The following is a 20646-nucleotide window of genomic DNA, read 5'->3' as shown; positions in this document are numbered from 1 at the left end:
TAGTCATACTAGCTGAAGTTTTTATAAGATTTTTAAAAAATAAGCATGTTACATAATAGAAAATAGTTATATGCTATATTGTGGATAAAAAGAGAATATATGCTAAGTAAAATCAGAAAAGTACTAATATTGCTCTATTCCACATTCACACGGTAGCTAAAAACAGTCACTTTATAAGATGGTAGGATACTACTTGCCAGGACTGGGAAGAGAGGAGAGTGTAGTTTCTGATTAATGGATGTGTGTTCTGAAAATGGAAGGTAGTGATGGTTAGACAGCCGTATGAATGTGCTTATACTATTTTGTTGAGAGCTGGACTGATGGGCTTAGGCTTTCCCAGAGGCCCTGATCTATGGAAAAGGAACACAGCCCCTTCTCAAAGACTGGGACGTGTGTGACTGAACCAATAATAGCCTGGGGCCAGGGCCTTGGGAGCTTTTTCCTGAGGCCTTGATGTATAGAGAAGGAACACAGCTGTTTCTCCAAAACCAGTGGCAGAGCTGGTAACTGCTTGGGGCTAGGACCTTGGGGGAAGCTTGGTTTCAGATCCTGAGAAACCAAATCTTTCCACAGCAAGGGGCTATTGTCATTCCCAAGGCCACGTGTGCTCTGTCTGTAATGTTCTTGAGATAACCCATGTTCCCTTTGTGTAACATTGTTTCATTAGCTTCTTGCTGACCTTGTTCCACTGTATGACAGTTTCTGCTGACTGTTTCATTTCTCCCGTAAAGTAGTATATAAGTTGCTGTACAAGCAACTTGGCTTGAGACAGTAGCTTGTACAAGACATCCTGATCACAAACTTTATTATCTTCTCTATCTTCTATCTTTATCTTCTGATCTGGTCCCCTCTCTCAGGACTCTGACACTGAAGAATGACCTGCTGGTCCAGAGCATTATTTAATTGTACAATTGAGAATGGTTAAGATGGTAAATAGTGTTACGTGTGTTTTGCCACAGTTTTTAAAATCCAAAGCTTTGTACTTGTTATAAAGTATATAGTTAGACTTGTCTAAACTCTAGTTGATGCTGATACAGTGCTCTAATGTGTTCAGATTTTCCTCATGTTATAGATTTTTATAGCAATTATTGCTCAGAGATTGTACTTTAATACTTGTAGGAAAACTGCATACTGATTGTCAGATTTAGCTCTAGGATGCATGTACAGTACATTCTAAAGCTCCTTAGTATAGACGGGTACCAAGCAGTGTTAGACAGGGCTCACAAAAGGTTTTTAAAAAGTTTTCCAGATACAATAGGATTATACTACTATTTATTGTCAAACTATGTTAGTCTTCTTCCAGGAAATAATAAATACCCATACATTATTTTTATTTCATTTATATCCTGTGATAATTTTTTGCTTAGAGACATTTAGATTGTAATAAAAACAGTTTAAGTGCTACCAAGCCTGATTTGCCCCTGCACCCCACTCCGTGTGTGTGTGTGTGTGTGTGTGTGTGTGTGTGTGTCTGTCTGTCTGTCTGTCTGTCTATATGTGTGTTTGCATACATGTATGTGGGTGGCTGAAGACTCCAAAGAGGGTGTCAGATTCCTTAGAGCTGAAGTTAGAGTCATTCTGAGCTCCCTGCTGTAGGTCCTGGGGTCTGTACTCTGGTTTTAAGATTGAAAAGCAAGCTGGGCGGTGGTGGCGCACGCTTTTAATCCCAGCACTCGGGAAGCAGAGCCAGGTGGATCTCTGTGAGTTTGAGGCCAACCTGGGCTACCAAGTGAGTTCCAGGAAAGGCGCAAAGCTACACAGAGAAACCCTGTCTTGAAAAACCAAAAAAAAAAAAAAAAAAAAAAAGATTGCAAGTACTTAATTGCAGAAACATCTTTCTACCCATGGTTTTTGATGTTCTGTTCTAAATTTAGATATCCAAAGAGAAGAAGAGAAAGTAAAACGGTCTGTGAAAGATGCAGCCAAGAAGGGCCAAAAAGATGTCTGTGTGGTTCTGGCCAAGGAGATGATCCGGTCAAGGAAGGCTGTGAGCAAGCTCTATGCATCCAAAGCACACATGAACTCTGTGCTCATGGGGATGAAGAACCAGCTTGGTAAGGCCCAGGTACCTGACATCCTCTGATAATGCTGCTGTCATTGTTACTGTCAACACTGGTTTCCTTGCTTAGGAAGAATAGGCTCAAGTCTGGTTTTTGCTAACTAGGGTACTGTACAAGTGTAAAATATAATTGATTTTTTTGCCAATGATTTTGAAATAATGACAGACTCTCCAGAGACGTCTTTGTTTAGAAGTTAGAATATATTGAATGTATGTGTTCAGCTGCAGTCTGTACTCCACCTGACACTTGAATGCACTTTATAAAGTGAACATGTGCTCTTGAATGTTCTGTTTAAGATACCATGGTTTCGTACTGCATTTGATTAAAATTCAGACTCTCAGTTTGATCTTGGAGGTCCTGTGTGCTCTGACCTCATCATCTCCTTGTCTCCTTTCTTCTCTCCATCCGTCTGTACTGTTCTTTGTGTTCCTGGAACTGGACCAGCTTATTCTTGTCTTAGAACCTTTACATTCGGTGATCTCTCTGCAAGTATACACTGCCCCATCTCTTGATAGTCCTTGTCCTACAGGTCTCAGTTAGGATGAGGCACACAATAAAGCCTTTTCTAAAGCTTCTGTCAACAATACATCATGACAGTGCCTTTAATTTCTTTATAATTCTCTTTTCTTCTAACATCCCTGGCTCTTCTGAAACTTACTTTGTAGACCAGGCTGCCTCAAACTCACAGAGATCCGCCTGCCTCTGCCTCCCAAGTACTGGGATTAAAGGCGTGTATTCATTTCTAGTGAAATTAACTTGTTTGGTTATTTTTAATAATGCTAGGACTTGACATAGAGCCTTGTACTGGCTAGGCAAATGATATACCACTGAGCTGTATCTCCAGTTCTTTTTTTGTTTGTTTAAATTTTTTGAGTCTCAGTATGCAGCCCTAGATGGCCTGGAACTCACATAGATAGATCATTTGCCTCTACTTCCTGAGTGCTGGAATTGAAGGCGTGGACCACATGCCCAGCATTCTCTTATTCTTAATGTATATATTGTATCCTCCTATTAGAGCCAGAAACCTGTCTGTGTAACCCATGGGTATATCTGTAGCTTAGAAAAGAGTGTCTAGTCATGTAATATCTATGAAGAGCATACCCACAATCATGTTCAGTGTTAGTGACTGTTGCTCTATGGTATGTAATTGTTTTTCATATATACTCTTAATATTAGACATGTAGCAGAATCCTTTATTCATTAGTCCACTTTTATTATATATTTTAATTTTTTTATTTTTATTTTTTTTCAGAGCTGAGGATCGAACCCAGGGCCTTGCGCTTGCTAGGCAAGCGCTCTACCAGTGAGCTAAATCCCCAACCCCTATTATATATTTTTAAAAGGTTTATTTATTTAGCTCTCCTTTATGTATATGACTGCATGTATGACTTATGTACCACACGTGTGCAGTGACTGCAGACGAAGGCATCAGATCCAGAACTGGAATTATATACAGTTGTGAGCCACCATGTATGTTCTGAGAATCAAACCCAGGTCCTCTGGAATTGCAGCCAGTGCTCTTAACCACTGAGCCATATCTCCATGCCTTTTATTTTATTTTATTTACTTTTCTTTTTTCTTTTTTTTTTTTTCCCCCAAGACAGGGTTTCTCTGTGTAACTTTGCATCTTTCCTGGAACTCACTTGGTAGACCAGGCTGGCCTCGAACTCACAGAGGTCTGCCTGGCTCTGCCTCCCGAGTGCTGGGATTACAGCTGTGCGCCACCACCGCCCGGCTTATTTTTATTTGTGTGTATTCATGTCTATGTCTATGCACATGCTTGTGGGTGCTGGCAAAGGCCAGAAGAGGGCATTGGAGCCCCTGGAGCTGGAGTTACAGATGGTTGTCAGCCAACTGATGTAGGTGATGGGAACGGAGATCCTGTCCTCTGCAAGAGCAGCAGATACTCTTAACCACTGAACATCTCTCCAGCTGTAGTTAGTAGTTTATTTTTTCCAACTAGTTTTCAATCTTTTTTCTCCTTTTCTTTTTCTTCCTTTCTCCCACCTCCCAGTTTTGATTTTAGAACTTCGATCTCAGGAAGCCCCTCAGCACATGCAGACTACGTGATATCTCAGTTTAGATCCTTATCTAGCAGGTGTCTGGGTCTAAGTAGTCTGTACTGACTCTGTTTCCAGGTGAGGCTTGCATAACTCATCCAGGTTCAGGCACCTTCACTGCCTATTTTATTGTAATTAATTCTTATACACATGGGCTGCTTGGTTTTTAGGCATTTGTAAGAGTCTCAGCCATAGTGTGTTATTCCTGTATTAGCTGAAGGTTGCAGTCATGAAAGTCCCTTTGGAATCTTGGTCTCTTCCTTGACTGCTTATGTCAGAACTCACTAGGCTTATTTGGAATGTGTCATTTTTGTTAGTGGTGGTGGTTTTTGAGACAGAGGCTTATTGTATACCTTAGCCTGGTTTGGAACTCCTGATTTTCCTGCCTCACCCTCCTTGACTGTCTTCCTTTTGTTTCAATTCAGTATATTTGCTTCTGGTTTTCAAGTGTATCTTTGCCTGTTGTGCACTTGAAGTGTTGTCATCCTAGAAATTCTAATACTTGGCAGCTAACAGACTCTCATACTCAGAAATAACATGAAACTTTTTACTTTAAATTTTGACTCAGAAAATTAGGAAATTATATTCTGCATTTGAATCTGCTTTAGGAATTTATACTTTATGTTTTATCAAAATAATTTCTGAGTAGATCAAACATTGAAGATAAAAAATAAATTCACAAAAGCATTAGAAGAAAATATATTTAAAATGTAAGAAGCTGAAATAGAAAAATCTTTTCAGAGTGAAATATAATGTGTTATAAAGGAAAAGCTTGATAAATGAAGCACAAAACATTTAAAGTTTTCTGAACAAGTTCAGAAGTATTCCCAACAAAGCAAAAAAGAAAAAGTGATTAAGCAGTTGTATTAAGCAAAAAGCTGAATTTCAAAAAGCTGCTAAGAATTCAAACTATGCTATTTCATTACAGGGTCTCATGAAGCCAAAGCTGGCCTTGAACTCCTTATGGAGATGACTTTCTACCTCTGTTCTTCCTGTCTCTTCTTCCTCTTAAGTACTAGGGTCATAAAACCTATGTCTGTGGGCCTAGTTTTATGATGCTGGGAGATTGAACTCAGACTTTCGTGCATCCTCAGCAAGCACCGTACCAGTTGAGCCACATCCCTAGCCCCAAATGTACTTTGAAATGAGATGATCATATTCTGTCAAAGGCTCTCAGCATAAAGGTGCTTGCTGCCAAACCTAACAACCCAAGTTTGATCCCCAGGACCCGAATGGTAGAGGAAACAACTGACTCCTACAAAATATCCACCAGCGCGCGCGCACACACACACACACACACACACACACACACACACACACACACCATGCATAGCATGCCTCCCCCCCTCCCCAATAAATATTTTTTAAAAAGTATTAGCAACGTAAAGTAGACTTGACAGAAATGACTTGGATTTTGCATTTGCTCATTTCGATATACTTATTAATTGATTCAAATTTTTTGAAAGTCATTTTGGGTACATCAGAATTTAAATATATACCTCCTTTCATAGCAAAACATGCTCTCAAACAGGAAAGTATTTGTTTATAAAAAGTGTTAGTTGGACATGTTAGTATAATGCCTATAATCTCAGTACTTGGGAAGTAGAAACAAGTCAGTGAGTTCAAGGCCAGACATTTTCTTCTTTCTTTCTTTTCTTTTTGTTTGTTTGTTTGTTTTATTGTTTTTTTAATTTTAAGACAGGGTTTCACAATGTAGCTCTGGCTGTCGTAGAACTCACTTTGTAGACTAGGCTTGCCTTGAACTCACAGAGATCTGCCTGCCTCTGCCTCCCAAGTACTGAGATCAAATGCATTCACCACCACTGCCAACAAGGCCAGTCATTTTCTTCTGGCAGATTTTCCAAAGTAGTCAAATAATATATTCTTTATTAGTTTTTATAAACTTGACATATGTGTCTATAGGTCATGTTATAATCATGTACTTTCATGAGATTTTAACTTCCTTATTTGTATTCTGACTTGGTGCCAAATTTAATCATGGCAGTGTAATGTGAAAAGCAAAGTCCCAGTCATACATGATAGTGCACACCTTTAATCCCTGCACTTCAGAGGCGAAGGCAGGTGGATCTCAGTTGCAGTTGGAGGCTACTTGGTCTATATAGCCAGTTCCAGGACAATCAGGGCTTCATTTGTTCTAGTAAGTATTCTGTGTTGAGTCTTTGTGAATTATTCTCTTTCCAGTTCTTTATTATGGTAGATTTTAAGTCTCTGCAAAACTTGAGTAAGTAGCCTGGTAGATTAGTAGGTATCTGTTATTAGTTTACAAATGCATTTCTTGTCTGATTTACTTGTGTTCCCACCTAGTTCCCTGCTTTCTCTCTGGGAATCTCAGATCCTAGTGCATCTGTTCTCCCATGGTTTTCTAAAGGGAAGTGTGGTGATACTGTTTTCCCCAAAATATTGTGCACCCTAATAAATTTATCTGGGGTCAAAGAACAGAACAGCCACTAGATAGAGGCCAGAAAATGGTGGCACACACACGCCTTTAATCCTAGCATTCCAGAGTCAGAGATCTGTCTGGATCTCTGTGAGTTCAAGGCCACACTGGAAACAGACATGGTAACAAAAGCCTTTAATCTCAGGAAGTGATGGCAGAAAGGTATATAAGGTGTAAGGACCAGGAACTAGCTTGGTTAAGCTTTTAGGCTTTTGAGCATGAGATTCATTCTGGATGAGGACTCAGAGGCTTCCAGTTGAGGAAACAGATCAGCTGAGGAATTGTCAAGGTGAGGTGCTGTGGTTTGTTCTGCTTCTCTGATCTTCTAGCGTTGACTCCAGTACCTGGCTCCAGGTTTGTTTTTTATTAATAAGACCTTTTAAGATTCGTGCTACAGGAAAGAGTTGTGTAGCTTTTTCTTGTGGTCATTTCTGTTTGGGAACTTGAACCCTTCAGTTCTTATGTGTGTGTTTCCTTTTCATTGTCTTTGCTTATGGAAGTGATTTTAGTCATTTGTTGGATTTTTCAGACTGATCTTTTAATTCTCATTCATATTCTCTCTCTCTCTCTCTCTCTCTCTCTCTCTCTCTCTCTCTCTCTCTCTTTCTCTTTCTCTTTCTCTTTCTCTCTTCAAGACAAGGTTTCTCTGTATAGCCCTGGCTATGCTGGAACTCATTCCATAGACCAGATTGGTTTCAAACTCAGAGATCCACCTGCCCCTGCCTCCCTAGTGCTGGGATTTAAAGCATGTACCACCACTGCCTAACTCTTTCATACGTGTGTGTGTATGTGTGTGTGTGTGTGTGTGTGTGTGTGTGTGTGTGTGTGTGTATTTTTTTACCCCAGAGCTGAGGACCAAACCCAGGGCCTTGCACTTGCTAGGCAAGTGCTCTACCACTGAGCTAAATCCCCAACCCATATATATTTTTTGAAGATAATTATATTCAGATTGTTGGTAGTGTACACCTTTAATCCCAGCACTCAGGAGGCAGAGGCAGGAAGATCCCTGTGACTTTGAGGCCAGCCTGGTCTCATAGAGTCCCATGTCAGCTAACACTACATAGAGAGACCCTGTTTCAAATAAATAAATAAATAAATGCAAACATAAATACATAAGAAAAGAAAAGAAGTAGTTGAGGAGTGGGAGGCAGAGGGAGAGAGATGCCTCAGGCTGGTTAAGTGTAGGCTTCATGAGCCCCTGTTCAGTCTTTTCATGCAGATAGACTGAAAAGCAAATTTGTTCTTTCTTCCTATATTCCCTCCTTTCTCTTTTTGGTTTTGGGGTTGAAATTATGAATGGTACAAGCACAGTTATTTTAGGAATAGACTAGAAAGTGATTAACTTAAATAAATTTAATAAAACAATAAGCTTGATCAAATCAATATATGTTTATAATTGCAAACTGATAGACACTAGAAGACTGTTAATGGGAAGTAAGAATCAAGGAGATGTCTTTTAGGCCCTGATGAAATCTGAAGGAAGCTATGAGGCTGAGTGCATGTGTATGGTAGTGGTGGTGGTGGGGAGCTTATTCCAAACTGAGAGGACTGTATGTGTAAAGGCCCTGGGGTCAAAGAGAACAGGATGTTTATAACACTGTAGGAGGCCCTGGGAGGTTGGGATTCTGAGCAGGAGGCAGAGGTGTCTGTGAAGAAGGGGCAGTTGTGAGGTGCAGAGTATTGTTTTTAGAGCTGTTGGGAGACTGCTTCCTTTAAAGACAAGCTCAAAGAGATGCGTGTTGTAGTGACAGTCCAGATACAGGGCAGTGGGAGTTGAAAGGTAAGATATTCTGGGGAGCTCGAGGGAGGCATTTGAGTAGAAGGATTAAGTGCACCAAGACAGTGGGAATGTTCAGGAGACAGCTTGACAGGAGTACACTAAGGAGAAAGTTGGAGAGTGGGGCTGGGGAGGTAGGTTGAAGTCAGAGTTCTCAGAGTTAGCTTGAGGGATTTGAACTTCATCTTGTGGGTATGGAGAACTCTGGGCTGTTGTGAGTACAGACTGCAGGTGCAGGGAAGTCTGAAGCTAAAGATGGGGGCCTGGCGGCCCGAGAGGAGATGGAATGAGAGGCTGAGTCAGTGAACGGGAGGAAGGGTGAATCTGGATCCAGAGTGGAAAGGCCTGGTGCGGACTAAGCAGGCTTGAGGAGGTGGTGTGAGCGTTGGGGCCTGGCAGAGCCATTAATGAAGGACACTGAGAACAGGAAGGTTCCACTTTGGACTGACGGGGCTAGCTCCGTGACTTCAGTGGCTGTGGGGAAGTAGTGTGTTCTGGGAGATTGAATACAGCTGAAGGGTAACAGGATGGAACCCAAGAAGGAAGCAAAGGGAAGTCTCCGTTCTAGAGTGGAAACAAGAAAATAGTGTACCCAGAGCTCCCAAGCACTGTCTGTCAGTCTTGGCCCCAGTGTCCTGCATCCCAGCCCCAGCCTGGGACTGTTCTGAAGTGATTTTTTTTCCTTAAGATGTTCTCCTATTAAAATGTAGCTGTAACACCACCTCAGGTGGTGGGTGATGTTAAATCATGTCAGCTATTAATATATTGTCGTGATTAGATACTTGGCAAGCAACAGCTTTCTGACAGCAGCTGCTTGCAGAAGAAGACAGATGATGAGCATGTTTTGATGGGGGCAAGAGTTAAGGAAGAGGTTCAGAGGTGGGGCAGGAGCAGAATTACCACATGATCTGGCAGTTCTGATTCTAGGTTTGTCCTCGAGAATTGGAAGCAGAGGCTCAAACAGACATGTGTACCATCAGATTCCTAGGGGTCAGATATGTGTACCTTCAGGTTCCTAGGGGTCAGATATGTGTACCTTCAGGTTCCTAGGGGTCAGATATGTGTACCATCTGGTTCCTAGGGGTCCGTTTAGCCGAAGGGCGGAAGCAGGGCAAGTGCCCATTGTGGATGGAGAAAGAATACGATGTTTCCTACACATGTTAAAATGGTAAGCCGGGCGGTGGTGCCGAACACCTTTAATCCCAGCACTCGGGAGGCAGAGCCAGGCGGATCTCTGTGAGTTGAGGCCAGCCTGGACTACAGAGCAAGATCCAGGAAAGGCGCAAAGCTACACAGAGAAACCCTGTCTCGAAAAACCACACACACACACACACACACACACACACACACACACACACACAATGGTAGTCAGCCCTGGGCTGGGGAGATGGCTCAGTGGGTAAGAATGCTCGCTGTATAAACAAGAGGACATGAGTTTGAATTCCTAGCCCCCATTAATAGCTGAGCATGGCCACTCAGGTGTTTAACCTCAGCATGGGGTGGAGGGCGTTAAGAGACAGGCAGATCCTAGGAGCTTCCTGGCTGGCCAGCCAGCCTAGCCAAAATAGCAAGCTTCTTGTTCAGGAAAAAACCCTGTCTCAAAAAAGAAAGTGAATAGCAGTAGAAGAGAAAATTCAGTGTCTTCTGACCTCCTCGTGTCAGGTTATACATATCCGTACATACTTGTGGACATACAGCATGCATATACAAAATAATGCTCATCCTTAAAGAGGAGAAAACTCTGACATAGGCTACAATGGATGAGCCTTAAACACACCTCCCAACGAAGGTTAGAGAACAGCTGCACATACCTAAGGACCTAGAGTGTGGGCTTACATTTAAAAACCCGCAGCAATTTATAAAGTATATGTTCATACCTTGTTTGGGCTTCAGCCCCACTTTTTCTGTATACATAACCTGCATTGTTACAGGAGAGGAGGGTGGGGTCACAGTCCATCTGGGTGACACTGTGGGGCAGCATATGCATAGTACAGGCTCGTGGTGTCCTTGGCCCCAGGAGATGATGTGTAAGTGGAAGGCTGTGGCTCTACTCACTGTGCCTCTCCTTCTGGCATGGGTTGTTCTCCCATGGGAAGTCAGCTTCTCCATTTCCTGTGTGGCTTTGAAATAGATGTGGTTGTTGTCTACTTGCTGTGAGTAATCACAGTGTGTCACCACTTGTCAGACAAGTTCTCTTCATCATCTCTGGGATTCTTTCAGGAAGGTAGAATCATACCTAGGGGTGGGGGCACAGTCCCGTATTCCCCACAGCTCCATCTGAATTACCCTTCAGGGTTTTGGTTTTAGTCTAACATTATTTTATTTTATACACATATATACATGCACATGTGTGTGAGTCCAGAACCTCAAAAGAAATACTTTCCCATGTACTTGGCATGCATTTATTTATTTTCTGACTAACAGACTATAATTATAAATATTTCCAGGATAAAATGTGGTTTTGGGTCAATGGTGGTGCACACTTTTAATCCCAACACTCAGGAGGCAGAGGCAGGAGGATCTCAGTGAGCTTGAGGCCAGCCTGGTCTACAGAGCGAGATCTAGGATAGGCACCAAAACTACACACAGAAACCCTGTCTCAAAAGAAACAAAAGAAAAAAAGAAGAAAAAAATGTGGTTTTGATGTGCTAGCTCAGTTAGCATAGTCACCTTCTCACTTGCCTGGATTTTTGACATTGCCGCAGTGCTGAGGACTGAACCCCAGACTGTGCATAGACTAAACAGTCCCTCCACCACTGGCTTGTGCCTCTAGCCCCATTCTGCATACTTTGAAATATATGTTATTATTGACTACAGTTTCCCTACTGTGCAGCATACATTTCAAAAGCAGTTCTTCCCGACTCTGGCACTTGGCACCCTTTGATCAGAAATACTCATTTATCCCCTTCAAAGTCCCTCCTGCCTGGCATCTTCTGGAAACCATTAGATAGAGCCATTGTGATTTTAGCATGTACATGTAGGTAGTGTGTGTCATCTGTTTTCCATGTCTCCATTTCCCGTATTCCACTGATGATTATGTTTTCCAGATTCATCCATACTGTTATGAGCGACAGGACTTCCTGCCCCTTTAAAGCTGAGTGTAGTATTCTCTTGTTTTATTAGTTTGGTGTCACTGTAACCAAGGTCCCTGACCTATAGATGGCAGGTTTATTTGGACTCTAAGGCATTTCCGTCCATACGGTAGGAGGGCAGAGCACATTAGAGTAAAGAGGTTGCCGAGAGCATGAGGAAAGCCAGGGGCTGGCTCTAACTTACAGAGGCAGAGGCCCTCTCTAATAGCCCACTTCTGCCAGGCAGACTCCAGTTCCCAAAGTTTCCAGAGCCCCCCAGATAGTGCCACTACTAGTCATCTAGCATGTAAAATGAGCCAAAGCAGATTGGGCTGGGGGTGGGAGTCAAGGTAGAGGTGGGGAGAACAACACTTGGTTCAGATTCAAACCAAACAAGTTTATAACTTTCTTTATCCATTCCTATGTTTTTGAGCGGTGAGTTTGTTTCAGGCTGCAGTGAACATGGGAACTCAAATACCCTTTGACATTCTCATTTCACTAATTCTACTATATACCTGGAAGTGGGTTACTAGGTCACATACTCTTCAGTCTTTACACCATTTTATTTATTTATTTTTGTTTTGTTGCTGTTTGTCCTTTGAGACAGACTCTTTGTGCTGCCTAGTTTTATGTCAGCTTGATGCAAGCTATAGTCACCAAGAGGAGGGAACCTCAATGAAGAAAATGCCTCCATGTAGAGACAGTAAGATCTCTGTGAGTTCAAGGCCAGCCTGGTCTACAAATTGAGTTCCAGGACAGGCTCCAAAGCTACAGAGAAACCCTGTCTCAAAAAAAAAAAAAAAAAAAAAAAAAAAAAGAAAGAAAGAAAGAAAAAACAAAAAGAAAAAAGAAAATGCCTCCATAAGACTGGGCTATAGGCAAGCCTGGAAGGCATTTTCTTAATGTCTAGTGATTAGTGGGGAACCCCTGGGTGGTTGGTCCTAAGAAAGCAGTTGAACTAGCCAGTAGCAGCACCCCTCCGTGGCCTCTACAACAGCTCTTGCCTCTGGGTTCCTGCCCTGCCTGGGTTCTTCTGTTGGCTTCGCTCAGTAGACTATGTATGACTCAGGCTATGTGAGCCAAACAAACTCTTTCCTCCCCAAGTTGCTTTGGTCATGGTGTTTCATCACAGCCGTAGTAGCCCTAGCAAAGACAGTTTTGCAGTATAACCTGGCTATTATGTAGCCTAAGTGGTCTAGGACTCACCATGTAAGTTTAGGCTAACTTCAGGCTTAGGATGATCCTACCGTTTCTGTCTCCCAATTGCTGAAATTATAGCTGTGTGCCAGCAGGGATGACCTTTGTATTATTTTCCATAGTAGTTGTACTAATTTATATTCTTATGATAAAAGTTCCTAAGTATTTAAATTTCATGTTCTATTGTAGATGAGATTGTTTTCTTTATTTCCTTTCTAGGTGGTTCATTATTTGTCCATAGAACAATTTGTTTCACCCCAGACTCATAGTTCTGGAGGTTTCCATCCTTGCCTACTTGGCCCTGTTGCTTTGAGCTTTGGGTGAGATAAAACATTGGCAAGAAGCCAGGAAGCAAAGAAAAAGAACTGCTACTGATTTTTACATGTTGGTTTAAAAAAAAAAAAAAAAAGATTTATTTATTTATTATGTACACAGAAGAGGGCTCCAGATCTCATTACAGGTGGTTGTGAGCCACCACGTGGGTGCTGGGAATTGAACTCAGGACCTCTGGAAGAGCAGTCGATGCTCTTTAACCTCTAAGCCATCTCCCCAGCCCCATGATTTTTTTATTTAACTTTTTATTGGTTCTTTGTGAAATCCACATTATACACTTCAATCCCACTCATTCCTCCCCAAATAAAAAATAAATTTAAAAGAACAAACAAAAGAATAATCTTGTGGAAGCTGTAGTGTGACACAGTGAGTCATGCAGTAAACCCTTTAGTTCATATACCTTACTTGCAGGCGTTCACTGCAGTGGTCATTGGTCTGGTTTGAGGCCTCTGGTTTCTGCTACACTGTTAATACTGAGCCCTCACTGGGACTGGAGGCCCTGCAACTTTGGGTCTGCAGGACCGGCCCCTTCCCGTGCTCCAGCAGATCGTTGATGGGGTGGATGTTGGGATCGGCCAACTCATAGCCCTGGTTCTGGGCCTGGGTATTTGTTAGGTTGGTCAGTCAGCAAGCTCTCCTTCATCCTTATCACCAGGGTGAGCTCTCCAGCCCCAGATAGCTCACCCTATGCAGATGTGAAAGCTTCCTGGGGTCTGGATTCTACCAGAGTTAAATTTTCAGTGCCTCCTGCCTTAGCCAGACACTGCAGTACAGGAAGTGTGTAGCTTTCAGTGGACAGTTGCTTTATAGTAAGTGAGTGATTCTAGGAACTTGAAATCTTTTGAAATTTCATATCTTTAGGAGGGTTGCTCACTTCTTTACTTGACATGTTAACAATGAACACCCAGAGAGGAATGGCCATTTGCTTTTATGACAGTTTCTTGGAAAGAAGATATATACAGTGTGAGACCACAGAAGGCTTCTCCCTAGCAAGGAACTGCACCTGTGTGCTGACCCACATAACCTTTCCCCGTTTTACCTCACTTTTCTGAGGACCAGCAACAGGCTCTTCACAGAACGGGCACTGTCCATCTTCTAGTGGGCGGGAGATTCTGCTTGGGTAGTTGGAATTCTTCTGTTTTCCACTGCGGTCCATATTTTAGTTTAGAACCTGCCTCTCATTTGCAGCTTGTCTCCAGGTGTCAAACTGAGTCTCCCTCCTGATGGTCAGTTGCAGACCTTCAGGCCACTCTCCACAGTGGCCCATTGGTGTGACTGCTCATAGAGTCACACCATAATACTCCAGTGTCTTAGTTTGGGTTTCTATTGCTGCAGTGAAACACACACACACACACACACACACACACACAAGCTGGCAAGCTGGGGAGGAAAGGGTTTATTTGGCTTCTCCTACATCACAGTTCATCATCAAAGGAAATCAAGATAGGAACTCTAGCAGGGCAGGAACATGGAAGCAGGAGCTGATATAGGGGCCATGAAGGAGTGATGCTTACTGGCTTGCTCCTCATAGCTTACTCAGCCTGCTTTCTTATGGAACCAAGGACCACCAGTCCTAGGATGGTGCCAACACAATGGGCTGGGTCATCCCCCATCAATCACTAATTAAGAAAATACCCTACAGGCTTCCGTACAGCCTGGTCTTATGGAGGCATTTTCTTAATTGAGGTTCCCTCCTCTAAGATGACTCTAGCTTGTGTCAAGATGACATAAAACTGTCCAGCACACCTAGGTAGGATTTAGTTTCAAAGAATGACCTCTCAGATATCTAGCACAGAATTATATCATAAAGGCATGGCAGTGAGTTTTTGATAGTCCACCTGCTAGAGGAGCCCTGAGCTGGACTCTCATTCCACATTCTGTCTTTTGAACAATCCTGAGTGATGCAGCCTTTCCTTTTCAGCGGTCCTAAGAGTAGCTGGTTCCCTGCAAAAGAGCACAGAAGTGATGAAGGCTATGCAGAGTCTTGTGAAGATCCCAGAAATCCAGGCCACCATGCGGGAGCTGTCCAAAGAGATGATGAAGGTGATTGGGTTAGTTGTGCTTTCTCCAAACCACTGAGAGGTCCTCTGAGCTGGAGCCGAGGCTGGGGCTGCGGCTGCATGCCTGTGACTGGAGAGTGCTGCTGCTCCCACAGTGCTTTGAGAAGAGGAACAGATGCTATCTGGTTGAAATCACTGCTGTGCAAAGCATAGCAGAGACCATGGAACTGTAAGTGTTGGGAAGAAGCGTGCCTAGATCTCCAGAGGAGGGCAGAGACAAAGAAACGTTAATTTTACTGTCTGCTCTGAAGGTGTCAGTGAAGCTGGCAGGGAGGTGATTGCATTCTCTACAAAGCTAGATAACAAATACGTGTTACAGGGCTTTGATGGCCGTTCTTGTAACAACTCGACTTTGCCTGTCAGTGTAAAAGCAGCCCTAGATAGCATTTAAATGAAACTGTGGCCCCAATTTTTTGTTTAGGAAACACCAGATCTGGCCTGCAGGCTGTAGTTGTTGATGCATTTTTTAACCACAAAAAGGAGAGACTGAGAACCAAATGGAAAGTATATAGGTACCTGCCAGTCTCAGGATAAGGATGTGGTGGGAACTATACTAGTGACCCCCAGACAGGGCCAGGGATGAGAGGAGATCACTGTTACTGAAGCACTACTGATAGCACATGGCGGTTTGGCCTGTCTGGTTCTCCAGGTGCTCTTTGGGGATATTTTACATAGGCATTGAGTCTTGAAGCTGCCAGGCAACCCAAGGTCTCTCGGGTTCTAAGTGTGGAGCTGGCCCACAGGTATGTCTGCCCTCATCATGAGCTGATATCTTGTATGAGGGCTGTTTCTTAGTTTAGACCCATAGTTTGACAACCAAGAGTACACAACTCAAATTCCTGTGTGTGGATCTCCTCCTGCATTGCGGAGTGTTTTATCTGTGAATGTGAACCATACACTGGGCACTGGGGACAGGCAGAGGGAGTGTGGAGAGACTAGAAAAGAACAGATAGGAAAATATTGTAAGAGCCCAGGGCTCAGCTCTTTAGAAAGAAGAGGCTCAGGCAATAGCAGTTAGCAGGGAATGGATCAGGAGGGCATGTCCTTTGTATCTGGTACTCAAACTGGAGATCACTATGCGGTAGAGGCAGATAACAGCATAATTCTTGGAGTGTCTCCAGGCCTGCACGTTTTAACTTAGGTAGCCCCCAAAACATAAGTGAATGAGTTATTAAAACAGAAACAAACCTTTAAGATCTCTTTCATAGTAGAACACTGGAAGTATGATTTGGAGGGAGCTTGTATATTGTAGATTCTAGGGACTGAGGCCAGTAGTGGTACATGATCGGGTGTACATTGAGGCTGTTCATAGTGACCCAGCTCTAAAAGAGTGGGGACGTGTTACACAGGCCAGGAATTTGATAAATGAAGAAGTAGATAAATGATAACCTCTTTCTCCAGAATGAGGAGGGCTATTACAGTCTGGATTTGTTAAGTTCTTTTAACCAATCAATGGTTTGTAGCTGGAGTTATCTCCAGTCCCACCCAGGCCGGCAGCCACTCAGACTCAAATAAACACACAGACGCTTATATTACTTACAAGCTGTATGGCCATGGCAAGCTTCTTGCTATCTGTTCTTACATCTTAAATTAACCCATTTCTATTAATCTATAAGTTGCCATGTGGCTTGTGGCTTACCAGTATCTTACATCATGTTTCTCCTCATGGTGGCTGGCAGCGTCTCCCTGCCTCAGCCTTCCACCTCCCAGAATTCTCCTCTCTCCTTGTCCCACCTGTACTTCCTGCCTGGCTACTGGCCAATCAGCATTTTATTTATCAGTCAATAATCCACAGCAACAGTTATTTATGATCCCCTTTTTTTGTTTGAGTTTTTGGCTTTACTTAGTCGGTAGGTAGGGTTTTGTTTTGTTTGAGACAAGCTACAAACAGTCTCATGCTACAGCCTCCCAAGTGCTGTTTGTTGAACATACAACTTCCAGTTAGCTAGGCTGTAGGGCTCCACCTTGGTGACCACGATAGGAGTTTGTTCATTTGAGTAGGGAAAGGAGCTAAAATTTGGCTAGGACTAGCTAGATCATGTCATGGAGTCACCTTGGGTCAGGAAGCACAAAGGCTGGAAGGTGAGTGGGTTTCTGGGACAGGAGCAGAGGCCAGAGCCATCCCTGCCACCTGCTCCAGTGCCTCTTGGTTTGCAAGGACACTAGGGTTCCCTCTGGCCGCTCATCTGGGACCTCTTTCTGACCTGGGAGGGTGCTTTAATGACCCTGTTACTCTCCTAACAGACACTGAGTGGCCTCATCCAGAGTTGGGGACTTTGGAGAGCTTTCTGTTTGCGCCTCACAATGGTCCCTTGCTATTTTCTTGTTTCTGAAGTGTGTCCGTGCACATATGTGGATGAGCACTGTTGGATGATGGCATATACATACTTGTTGGGATGTTTGCATGTGGAAGCGGACGTTGGCATTGGGTACCCTCCTCTGTTACTTTCCACTGCTTTTTGAGACAGACTCTCACTGAACTTGAAGTTCCTCGGGCTGGCCGGGTAGCTTCAGAGACCCCCCTGCCTCTCCTAAACACTTCCCTCCCGCAGTGCTGGGTACATGTGGGCTGTCAGTGCCTAGCTCTTTAAATGGGTTCTGGGGATTTGAAAACATCCCCAAGTGTTCGTGGCACTTTATCACCGAGCCATCCCTCCACCTCCTTGCTACTTTCTGAAAAGAAGGCTGACCGCCAGGCTGCCAGGCCCAGGCTGCCAGTCAAGTGACTGGCCTTGCTTTGTAGGTCAGGAATGACTTCGCTTGAGAAGAGGTGATCAGGGTTTGGTGATGGACTGATACTCAGCACGCCCACCCACCAGCAGCTAACCTCCTCCAGCAGCTGTGACCTGCCATGCTGGGATGTTGGTTGAGCATTTTCTAGTCCCTCCATGCTCATGCCTTTGTTATCCTGTTGTCTCGGGGCTCCAACCAGTTTTCATCCTGCATTTCAGCCCTTGCCCTCTCTGGTCCTATTGCAGTGTGAGGCCAGATGCTTTCCAAGCAGCTCAGGGTGTGCTGCTGAGGATCTGCCACCAGTAGCTGCAGGCTCCAGCCCTGTGAAGGAGAGCACTCTTTCCCTCTGGGTCTTGTGTGCAGAGAGGCCATCCTCCAGGGTTTCCTTTCCACTTGTCTTCCTTGTCACCTGGGCAAGGTGGCCTAGACTCAGGAAGACTAGAACTCCTGCTGCTGCTGTCCAGGGGTGTTGGGAACAGATGCAACATTGAGGGAGGTGGCCTTTTGTTCTCTGTTCAGGCTGGAATCATAGAGGAAATGTTAGAGGATACATTTGAAAGCATGGATGATCAGGAAGAAATGGAAGAAGCGGCAGAAATGGAGATCGACAGAATCCTCTTTGAAATCACAGCAGGTATGGCCAGGAGAGCCCTCCAACCCTCCCCGGCTCACCCCTTCCCAGTCAGTCACATTGGCTCCATCTGCATTTGTCCTGTGTTAGAGTATGCAAGGTATTTCCTAGGGAAGGTACAGTAAAGCCGTACCCAGTTTTCAAGAAACAAAGGATTTTTAGTTTCTGATTTTCACATTAGCTGAAAATAGCTGTTAGGAATTTGAGTCAGTATAGACTCGACTTTAGTATAAAGCATGTCTGTGTTAAATATAGGAATAAACAAAAATAGTTATTTCTGGGAGTTTTATAACTTTAAATTCTGGGTTTTCTGAATTTTATGCTTAATAAAATGGTGGGATTTAATTTTTTTTTTTAATTGTTGGAAAAAGGTATTGTGAGAAAAATATTTTGTGAAAATTTGGAAATAGTTTACATTTTTCTTTTTCTTTATTTATTGGGTTTGTTTTGGTGTTTTGAAGTATCTCTCTTTGGTCTCAAACCCTCCTCTTGCCTCATCTGGAATACTGGATTACAGGTGTGCACCCCACGCCTGCCTAACAATATGTTTGTTTCTTTGTCGTTTCCTGTGGCACTGGAGATTGAACCTGGGGCCTCACACACATGAAACAAGCAGTCGACTGCTGATCTATAATCCCAGCCAGTATTTTGAGATAGGGGCTCATTAAGTTGCTCAGGCTGGCCTTGAACCTCACTCTGTAGCCTAGGTAAACCTTGTTTTCTGTCCTCTTGGCTGCTTCCAGTTAGCTGAGATTAGAGGCCTGTGCCACCCAGTCTGGCATCAACAATTAAACTTCATTCAGAGAAATTAAAAATTAGATTTTCAGTAGTATTTAGAAATTTAAGGCCGGGCAGCAGTGGTGCACACCTTTAATCCCAGTACTTGGGAAGCAGAGGCAGGCGGATCTCTGTGAGTTCAAGGCCAGCCTGGACTACTGAGTGAGTTCCAGGAAAGGCACAAAGCTACACAGAGAAACCCTGTCTTGAAAAACAAAAAAACAAAAAATTTAAACTAGGAGCTTTTTTTTTTTTCTTTTTGAGATGAGGTCCCACTATTTTGCCCAAGATGGCCCCAAAAACCTGAGCTAAAGTAATAACCCTTCTGTTTCCAAGTATGTGGACTCAAGTATACAGCACCTTGCCCTATAGTCTAGACATTAAAATCTTAAGATTTTGGGGTAGGTGTGGTATTACTCCTGTAGTAGTAGCTACTTGGGAGACTGAGGCAGGATCACTCCAGGGCAACGTAACAAGTCCATCTGTTCATCTGCACTGTTCTGTCAGCTGAGATGTGCAGTCAGAGGAAGCAAATTCCCACTCTAGATAGCAGCTCCACCACTACGGTCTTTGAATAAGAGGAGGCTGGGAAGACCTAGGACCTTGTTCCTTATACAGTGTGTTTAAACTGTTCACTCTCTCTTCAGGAGCCTTGGGCAAAGCACCCAGTAAAGTAACCGACGCCCTTCCTGAGCCTGAACCTCTTGGAGCGATGGCTGCCTCAGAAGAGGGAGAGGATGAGGATGAAGAGGACCTGGAGGCCATGCAGACCCGGCTGGCCACACTCAGAAGCTAGGGCCACCCAGTTGGGGGCCTCAGCTCTGTGGTGCCCTCTTCTAGGTGTGGGCACAGCCTCTGGGGAGTCCCCGTTTCCTGTATCTCTTGCACTACACCTCTGTTGTGAAGCATTACATTTTGGAGAGGGTTCTTTGCTAGTATTTCTTCACTGTTTGCAGAGGTCTTAAGGACTGTTTTTATGAAGGTGGTGTAAACAAATGCATTATTTTCAAGATCATAAATAGCAGAAGTATCTTTCTTGGGGGAGGGCAAAGAAACCCATTTTCTCATGAAGCAATTCTTAGAAGAGTCGATTGAATGTTGAGGACTCTACTGGTGTGTATGTGTAAACTACTCCGTAAATGGATGTCAATAAACTTCTACTTTAGCTCTTGGTCTCATTGTAGATGTCGTGTGCAATGAACTCAAGGTGTTCATCTCCCAGATGTCTCAATGTTGGCCCTGGAAAGAGGAAATCATCAGGCATCAGAACATGGGAGCTCAGCAGAAGTGCCTTCTGCTCAGGAGCTGCTGGTCCTGATCTACAGTGTTTGGGGGCCACTCTCGGCACTTGTCATCCGTTTAACCAGTGGGTGTTGGGGATACGCTGTGCTGGCTGGGTAGCTGTATAACGCACCTGTGTATACATAGGTAGCTCTGCAGCTGTTAGACATCCCTCCCATGGCAAGTGTCTTCGGAACAGACAGCTCTG

At 43.7% G+C, this 20646-nt stretch overlaps 1 protein-coding gene across 1 annotated transcript in view; it reads left to right on the top strand.

Moving 5' to 3' along the window:
• The window catches only part of Chmp3 (charged multivesicular body protein 3), a 33276-nt gene extending 12947 nt beyond the window's left edge, over positions 1-20329 (top strand). The window contains exons 3-6 of the mRNA XM_036182490.1: positions 1875-2054; positions 14878-14999; positions 18269-18383; positions 19805-20329. Of these exons, the coding sequence (XP_036038383.1) occupies positions 1875-2054; positions 14878-14999; positions 18269-18383; positions 19805-19953 (566 nt within the window). The 3' untranslated portion in view covers positions 19954-20329. The remainder of the gene's footprint in view (positions 1-1874; positions 2055-14877; positions 15000-18268; positions 18384-19804) is intronic.
• The last annotated feature ends 317 nt before the right edge of the window (positions 20330-20646 follow it).

The sequence above is a fragment of the Onychomys torridus genome, chromosome 3 (assembly GCF_903995425.1).
Source record: "Onychomys torridus chromosome 3, mOncTor1.1, whole genome shotgun sequence".
Lineage (NCBI taxonomy): Eukaryota > Metazoa > Chordata > Mammalia > Rodentia > Cricetidae > Onychomys > Onychomys torridus.
This window is presented reverse-complemented; position numbering and strand designations above follow the sequence as displayed.